General features: G+C 47.6%; 1 protein-coding gene across 1 annotated transcript; it reads left to right on the top strand.

The window, feature by feature from the left end:
• Positions 1-945: 945 nt before the first annotated feature.
• Positions 946-2,715, top strand: LOC129779018 (probable cytochrome P450 6a14). Its single transcript, XM_055786252.1, has 2 exons — positions 946-2,209; positions 2,270-2,715. Exons 1-2 carry the CDS (start codon positions 1,147-1,149, stop codon positions 2,683-2,685), a joined length of 1,479 nt encoding a protein of 492 aa, XP_055642227.1. The 5' UTR covers positions 946-1,146; the 3' UTR covers positions 2,686-2,715.
• Positions 2,716-9,130: the final 6,415 nt, after the last annotated feature.

The raw sequence follows: 9,130 nt of genomic DNA, 5'->3' as shown, positions 1-9,130 counted from the left end.
AAAGTAAGTTAATCATGGCATAAACATATCATTGTTGAAATACCAACATAAAACAAACATGTTTCGGAACAATGCAACACTTTTTTTTTATTTATTAACACAAGAAGAAATGCGCGCGTGTGTGTGTGTTTGTTGTACTTAAACACATCTTTAAAGCATCTGTTAATAAGGGTGATCTCTATGCCCCGTGGGGTGCCCATTATGCCTCAGGGGGTGCTCATTGTGCCCCACACACGTGCTGATTTCTTGTTTTTGATGCATGAACTAAAAGAGCATTTTTCACAATCATACAATTATTTTTCAATTTGTAAACCGCATCTTTAATTATCATGAGTTAATTAGAATTTTGCGCTAAAAACATCTCGAAATTTCATTTATTTTTAATGCTTAAATCTGCAGTTAAGTTAGGGTGCTCATTATGCCCCTAATCCCTCTACCTGTGTGGTATTTGACTTCTGGTCTCCGGTTAATTTATAGTCTAAATATACCATAGAATAAAACCGCATCTGAACGAAAAGAAACACTCTCACGCAATCCCTGGATCATCGCACGCTAGCATGTTATGATTGTATTGAAATCATGAATGAAGGAAGCTGCAGCACAGCATTCATCTTCTTCTTCTTCTTCAATGGCACTAACGTTCCTAGAGGAACTTCGCCGTCTCAACGTAGTATTACTTGCGTCATTTTTATTAGTACTTAGTTGAGATTTCTATGCCAAATAACACGCCTTGAATGCATTCTGAGTGGCAAGCTCTAGAATACGCGTGACCACAGTGCAAGACGGAGGCAATTTCTTTGACGAAAAATTCCCCCGACCAGAACGGGAATCGAACCCGAACACCCGGCATGTTAGTTGTGACGCTAACCACTCGGCCACGGGAGCACAGCATTCATACGAATGGGAATAAATCAAGCTGTCTATCTCCAGCTTTTCGTTATCATGTGACTCACGTCCCACCATTACTGGCAGTATTTCGTGAAAAGTGCGATAAACTAGACCTTTTTGTCAACTGTGGAAGCGCACCTTCAATAATTGATCAGTTATCGTTATCGGGATTGGTTATACCAATGGTAAAACCATCAGTAGTATATGTCACTAACTGCATAGCGTTTAAGCCCAGTCGTCGTTCTACTACGCGTCGCAATGGATCTCGCGGTGCTGCCGGTGGTCGTGATTTTATTATTGACATACTTAGCGTATCGCTTGAAGACACAAATTACTTTCTGGTCCGATCGGAATGTGCCTTCCACTGGAGTTTCTCTGAGACAAAAGCGTGATTATAACGTTCATATTGCCCGATCCTTCCAAAAGCTGTACCATCAGTTCAAAGGTCAGTTTCCGATCGCTGGAATCTATTTGTACATCAAGCCGGTCGCGCTGGCCATCGATTTGGAACTGCTGAAGTGTATATTCGTTAAGGATTTCCAGTATTTCCACGATCGGGGCACATACTACAATGAGAAGGACGATCCTCTGTCTGCGCATCTGTTTAATTTGCAGGGCACGAAATGGCGTAATTTGAGGATGAAAATTTCTCCAACGTTCACCTCGGGAAAGATGAAAATTATGTTCCCGACCATGATCGCAGCGGGGAAACAATTCGGCGATTACATGAATGAAAAAGTTGGAAAGGGAACGGAGCTCGAACTGAAGGATCTGCTTGCACGGTTCACCACCGATGTGATTGGAATGTGTGCCTTCGGAATCGAGTGCAACTCGATGAAGGATCCTAATGCACAGTTTCGCCAGATGGGGAGAAGGCACTTCGAATTACCGAGAAACCGGCTGAAGGATTCGGTTTGTTCGATTGCCCCACGATTTGCACGCTTACTCGGACTGAGACAAAATGATCCGGAACTGTCCGATTTTTTCATCAATGTGGTTCGGGAAACTGTTGATTATCGTGTTAAGAACAATGTGCACAGGAACGACTTTATGGATTTACTGATTGCTATGATGAAAGGTGACACTTCGGGACAGGATCCGTTGACCTTCAATGAAATCGCCGCTCAGGCATTCGTCTTCTTCGTCGCCGGTTTCGAAACATCGTCCACCACGATGACCTGGGCACTGTACGAGCTGTCCCTCGATCAGGATGTCCAGGAGAAGGGGAGAAAATGTGTACAGGAAGTTCTCGATAAGCACAACGGGGAGATGAGCTACGAAGCGATGTTGGAAATGACGTACATTGATCAGATTTTGAATGGTGAGGGAATTTTAACATATGTAACGAAAGATATGATATTCAATACAACTTTTGTTTCAGAAACACTTCGCAAGTATCCACCGGTACCTCTTCATTTCCGTGCAGTAGGAAAGGACTATCAAATACCCGACACCAATACTGTGCTACCAGCTGGCACTAGCGTGATGATTCCTGTCTACGCTATCCATCACGATCCGGAGATATTCGCAGATCCGGAAAAGTTCGATCCAGAGCGATTCACAGAGGAAGAAATACGCAAACGGCACCCATATGCTTGGACACCATTCGGGGAAGGTCCCCGTATCTGTATCGGCATGCGATTTGGGATGATGCAAGCCCGAATAGGGTTGGCATTGTTGCTGCGATCCTTCCAATTCACGAGTGGCGAAAAGTCAACCGTTCCGCTGGACTTCACGGCGAAAAGTTTTATTCTGTCTCCCGAACAGGGATTGTGGTTGAGGGTTGATAAACTTTGAAATAAAGAAGGTATTCTTGGATATTGAAAACTAATGAGATTTAATCTACTTCGATGTGTTTGATAATGTAGTGGGTCTTCATAGTAAATATAAAAAATTGATCACATTGTGATCGCTATGTTAAGAAGTGAATAAACTAAAGATGTGACGCATCGAATCAAAAATATCAAGTTTACACTTGGCATGGCCACCTTTTGCTAATCAGTCTTCAGAAAACAAACGCAGCGCTACGCTTGAGTTGAAATTCCATCAGCGCGCGCTTAAAGAAAACTCGTATTCTCTCTTGGTGCGAAGCGCACAAAATTCATAAGCACGACAGCACAAAATGTACCCGGTGGAGAACTCAGATACTAAACATTTCTTCTCAATTGTGTGATGCGCATTACACACACATATACACACACACACACACTAGGCCCCGACGCGAGCGAAGTAAGGGAGAGGCCCTGATCGTCGAAGTAAAGGAAGGAGTGACTTATGCATCACTCCTACGGAAAGTGAGGGACGATCCGGAGTTGAAAGAACTGGGAGAGAAGGTGGTGAAAACCAGGCGTACCCAGAAAGGAGAGATGCTCTTCGAGCTCAAGAGGGATCCGGCGGTCAAAAGTTCAGCCTTCAAGGAACTGGTTGCGAAGTCGCTCGGTGAGGAGGTGAAGGTGAGGGATCTTTCCCAGGAATCAGTGGTCGAATGCAGAAATTTGGACGAAATCACGACAGACGAGGAGTTAAGGCGCGAGTTAATAGAACAGTGTAAGCTGGACAATACACCAAAGACGATCCGTATGAGGAAGGCGTATGGTGGCACGCAGGCGGCGTCGATACGGCTCTCAACAGTCGCAGCCAATAAGATGGTAGAAACGACCAAAATAAAAGTTGGCTGGTCGGTTTGCTCGCTGAAGATGGTGCCCCGGGTGGCCAAGCGGATGGAGAGATGCTTCCAGTGCATGGGCTTCGGACATCAGGCAAGAAACTGCACAGGCCCCGACAGGTCTGAACTGTGCAGGAGATGCGGTGAGGAAGGGCATGTTGCGAGAGACTGCACGAAGCAACCGAAATGCCTGCTCTGCAAACCAGAGAACGGCAGCGACCATGCGACAGGAAGCTTCAAGTGTCCCTCATATAAGAAGGCGTTAGCAGAGTCGCAGTAACGGAGATAATTCAGATCAATCTGAACGTCGCATTTTGTCTCTGTTGTCGACTGCCACAACAGTTGCAGAGCTGTGTTGCAATGCTCAGCAACTGTTGTGGCAGTCGACAACAGAGACAAAATGCGACGTTGCAATCATAGCGGAGTCGTACCGAGTACCCCGTGATAACGGCAGCTGGGCGACGGATAGTTTAGGGATTGCTGCAATACAGGTGATGGGCAGATATCCTATCCAGGAAGTGGTTGGAGGTTCACATGAAGGTTTCGTAATCGCCAAAATTAATGGAATCTTCATGTGTAGTTGCTACTCACCCCCGAGATGGACAACTGAGCAATTCCACCAGATGCTAGACGCAATGACCGAGGAACTAATTAGTAGAATACCGATCGTCATTGGAGGCGACTTCAACGCCTGGGCGGTGGAATGGGGAAGTAGATGCACCAACATCAGAGGGTACAGTCTACTGGAAGCTGTAGCAAAGCTGGAAGTAACGTTACTGAACGAAGGTACCACCAGCACTTTCCGGAAAGATGGGCGCGAATCCATCATCGACGTTACTTTTTGCAGTCCGTCGCTGTTGGCGAGTACGGAGTGGAAAGTGTGCGAGTCGTATACGCACAGTGATCACCAGGCGATCCGGTACAGAATCGGTCAACGAAGCCACGTGCTAGTTCGGATTTCGACAAGGACCTTTTCGTCGAAGCACTTCGTCTAGATAGCGGAGCTTCAGTTTGGAACGCAGAAAAGTTGACAGATCTACTGGTGAGAGCATGCGACACTACCATGCCGAGGAAAGTTGCACCAAAAAATGGAAGACGCCCAGCTTACTGGTGGAACGACTCTCTCCGCAACCTTCGCGCTAGCTGTCTTCGAGCCAGAAGCCGCGTTCAGAGAGCACGAAACAGTGCTGATAGAGAGGAACGTAATACGGTGTACCGAGCAGCTAGAGCCGCCTTGAAACGGGGAATCACACTGAGCAAAGCGAACTGTTTCAAGGAGCTGTGCCGAGAGTGCCAACCCATGGGGCAACGCGTATCGAGTCGTGATGGCGAAGATCAGAGGACCTGTGTCGCCCGTCGAATCGTGTCCCGAGAAGCTGAAGGTCATTGTGGAGGGTTTATTTCCGATGCATGATCCTACGATATGGCCACCGACACCGTACGCCGAAATAGCTTCCGAACGTTCTCAAGTTTCCAATCAAGAACTGGTAGCAGTGGCGAAGAGACTGCAGGTAAAGAAAGCGCCCGGCCCCGACGGAATCCCCAACGCGGCCTTGAAAACGGCGATTCAGGAGTTCCCGGACAATGCCTGGATGATGGTCACTTTCCTAAGAAATGGAAGATCCAAAAGTTAGTGTTGCTGCCAAAACCAGGAAAGCCCCCGGGGGTACCAACATCCTATAGGCCCATATGCCTGCTGGATACGCTCGGGAAACTCTTGGAAAGGATTATCCTCAACAGACTGACGAAATGTACGGAGAGTGACCATGGTCTGTCAAAGATGCAGTTTGTATTCCGGAAAGGCAGGTCCACCGTTGATGCTATCCGGGCAGTGGTTGAAAAAGCAGAGAAGGCATCACAGCAAAAGCGGAGGGGCGACCGACATTGTGCTATAGTAACGATCGACGTGAGGAATGCTTTCAACAGCGCTAGCTGGGAAGCCATCGCCGAGTCCCTACACCGTATGAAGGTTCCTGGGTACCTGTGCAGAATTCTAGGAAGCTACTTACAGATCCGCGTCCTAGTCTACGTGACGAGCATGGGGCGGACAACGTTGAATATAACGGCCGGAGTACCACAAGGCTCTATCCTGGGCCCAACGCTCTGGCACGTAATGTATAACGGTGTACTGAATCTGAAACTTCCCGAAGGCGTGGAGATCGTGGGCTTCGCGGATGATATCGCTCTCACAGTGGCAGGCGAGGCACTCGAAGAGGTGAAGATGCTTGCAATCGAGTCCATCGTCTCAGTAGAGAACTGGATGCAAGCAGTGAAACTGCAGATTGCTCATAATAAAACGGAAGTATTGTTGGTGAGTAACTGCAAAGCCGTGCAGCGAGCGGAAATTACAGTCGGGGAGCACGTGATAACTTCTAAGCGTAGGTTGAAATACTTGGGGGTTATGATCGACGACCGGCTGAATTTCAACAACCACCACGACTACGTCTGCGAGAAAGCAGAGAAGTCCATTAGCGCGATAGCGAGAATAATGCCGAATAACGCAGGACCTTGCAGTAGCAAAAGACGTCTTCTGGCTTCTGTATCCTCGTCCATACTGCTGTATGGAGCACCAGCCTGGTCTGCGACTCTCGAAACCCACCGGAATCGTGGAAAACTGGACCGTACGTTTCGGCTCATGGCGATGCGAGTGGCGAGCGCGTATAGGACGATCTCGTTGGAGGCAGTCTGCGTTATCGCCGGCATGATCCCGATTGGCATCACTCTGGCGGAAGACGGAGAGTGCTACTGACGGAAGGAAATCAGAGGTATCCGGAAAACAGCGAGAGTAGAATCACTCTTGAAGTGGCAGCAGGAATGGGACACGGCGGAGAAAGGTAGGTGGACGTATGGACTCATACCGGTACTATCGACCTGGTTGAACAGGAAGCACGGGGAGTTGAATTTTCATCTGACACAGTTCCTGTCTGGACATGGCTGCTTCAGGCAATATTTGCACCGGTTCGGGCACGCAACGTCGCCACTCTTTCCGGAGTGTGAAGACGTGGAGGAAACACCAGAACACGTGGTATTCGAGTGTCCCAGGTTCATCGCAAGACGCGAGGGGCTGCCTGCCCTTCATGCCGGGAACATAGTGGAGGAAATGTGTCGCGAGGAGGGCACCTGGAACGCTGTGAACAGTGTAATCGTGCACATCATGTCCGAGCTACAGCGGAAGTGGAGGGTCGACCAGCGACCCCTGACCGTAGAAGAGAAACAACTGCGAGGGCTGCTGCAACGGACTGTACCCCACGGGAGTCGCTGTGACGGAGTGCGCGTTATGTTGGAGGGCACTGCCTAATCGGCGCTCCGTTGGGAAGAGAAATCCTGCGAGGGTGGCTGTGACGGGGCGCGGGTCAAGTTGGAGGGCGCTTCCTAATCGGTTCACGTCTCGACAGGTGAGAAACCCCGCGAGGGTGACTGTGACGGGTTGCGCGTCAAGTTGGAGGGCAATTCCTAATCGGTACACGTCTCGACGGGTAAAAGGAATCCTGTGCAACGGATGTGCATGGCGGAGTACAACGGATTCGTAAATGAGATATACAGAGAAAAAGGGAAGGATCAACGCTAGTTTGCGTTGAAAACTCGTGAAGTGCATGAGCACAGCCGCCCCCTGAAGTAGTCGCCTAGATGTGGTCCCGGGGGAAATGAGGCTACGAGTAGAGGGCTTGGTTTTTGTGGGTGCGATCCCCACTCGACGTCTGGGTTATCCCTTCCCAGATAAGGATGGAAGGGCGTTCCTCACCTCTATAAAAAAAACACACACACACACTCACATACATACACATCAAATTCTAGCGCCCGCTTTGTCTTCGTTCGTTCTAAGCAAAGCATAAAAACAACAGCGCGCCTCCATTTGAACCGTATACGCTTGTGTGAAGAAAAATATCTCAACAGAGAGAGCAATCCCGATTCAAGCGCGCAGCAAATTTCAGTGTAAAACTCAGCGTAAACTCAGCTTAAAACTGGGCTTGCGTCCACGGCGCTGACAATCAAACATTTCATCTGTGTTTCGGAGCGTGCTCATTCGCCAGAGCGCATGTGTGCGCAAGGAGTGGGAGCTCAACTGTGTACAAAAATCTTGTGGCGCATCAGCACCGAGTTGCATTCTGAAGACTGCTTCTAATCGTTGACTGACCTCGACCCAATAATAAACCGCGAGCAAGGATACATGCACCCCTGGAGATCCTTGCGCCTGCGATTCGGAATCAAATGTCAGCTGATCAAATGCCAAATCAAAACTCTCTTCGATACCCCAACGATGAACAAGGAGAACGTCGAAGAACTTTTGACCTTGGTGGACCGTTTCGAAAAGCAAATTTCGGTCTTCAAGAGCTTCGGAGAACCAGCTTACCGTTGGAGTTCTCTTCTGGTCTACCTGTTATCGATACTCTCTACCATTGTCTCGATTTCCGCAAGATGAATATCACCCAACGATTGGAGCTCGTGCAGCAAAACCGGTTGTCATATTCTCACTACACGATGACCTGTTCTGACTAGAGGTGTCTTGTGTGCTCCATGAAGCTCCACACTCTTTTGGATTTGTATTTGCCGTTTCAGGTGTCGATTCTGGCAGTCATTCCTCCAATACCAGCTGCTGCGTGGCACTCCAACAACACTCTTCTGCGCCACAAGTCCAGCTAGCTATCGATCTTCTCTCGCGTGTCGCCTCTCTCAATTATGTACACGATGTTGGTGCTGTCATCTATCACGGTGAAGCTTCCACAATCGACACAATCGACGACCGCATTGTTGACGTAGAACTACGCTGTGATTTGATTCATTCAAGTCGTTTGTTTATAACTGCGGATATTATTTCATAATGCTACGAAAATTTTAAAATAACCATTCTACCGGTTTGGTTGCCCTGAAATGTTTTTTTTTATTTTAGATTCATTTGACGATAATTGTTTGATGATTTATTCTTGTGCTCGCAGAACAATACGTGCTCGAGATAAGCGCAGCTGTCATCGTTAGTGGAGAAAGTTTTGCCACTGGCAAGTGAAACCAAATCACATATAAAATTCCAGAACGTCATTTACTCTCTTGGTGACTAAATAAATGATGACAGAAAACAAACAATGTTAACTACTTGGAAAAAGGCTGAATATTTGCCTCGGCAGAGATTCATTTCTAATACCCTAGCGTAAATATTTCCCTCTCGCTATATTCCCCCCTTGTTTATATTTATCATTACGGATGCATAATTTGCAACACAAAACAAACGTCAATCACAGCATAAAAAATTAGGCGATTGTTGCATCGTTACATGGCCAATGTACACGAGAGCAGATACAAATGGGGTTTCAGCGTAGCGAAGATGCACTATTTTTACGTACGGGTTATGAAGTACGCACGTACGCACACAAATGTCCATATATCGATGGCTTGAATCAACTAAATATACACTCACTAGTCACCGATTTGCGCTCTTCTCAACAGAAGCCCTTTCTGTTAATATTGTCAATCTAGATTAGCTCAACTGTCATCCTTTGTGGAGAGAGTTTTTCTACCGTCATGCGAAACCAAATCACTGACAAAATTTCAGAGCATTTATTTTCTTGGTGAGCTAACGATAGC

Source organism: Toxorhynchites rutilus, chromosome 3 (assembly GCF_029784135.1).
Source record: "Toxorhynchites rutilus septentrionalis strain SRP chromosome 3, ASM2978413v1, whole genome shotgun sequence".
Classification (NCBI taxonomy): Eukaryota; Metazoa; Arthropoda; class Insecta; order Diptera; family Culicidae; genus Toxorhynchites; species Toxorhynchites rutilus.
The sequence above is the reverse complement of the archived record's forward strand: the minus strand, read 5'-3'. Positions and strand labels throughout refer to the sequence as shown.

Bases quoted from the DNA above. Each gene is read 5' to 3' on its own strand.
- LOC129779018 (XM_055786252.1), top strand. From the start codon at position 1,147: ATGGATCTCGCGGTGCTGCCGGTGGTCGTGATTTTATTATTGACATAC. The intron at 2,210-2,269 runs GTGAGGGAATTT...CTTTTGTTTCAG, and splicing joins CATTGATCAGATTTTGAATG to AAACACTTCGCAAGTATCCA.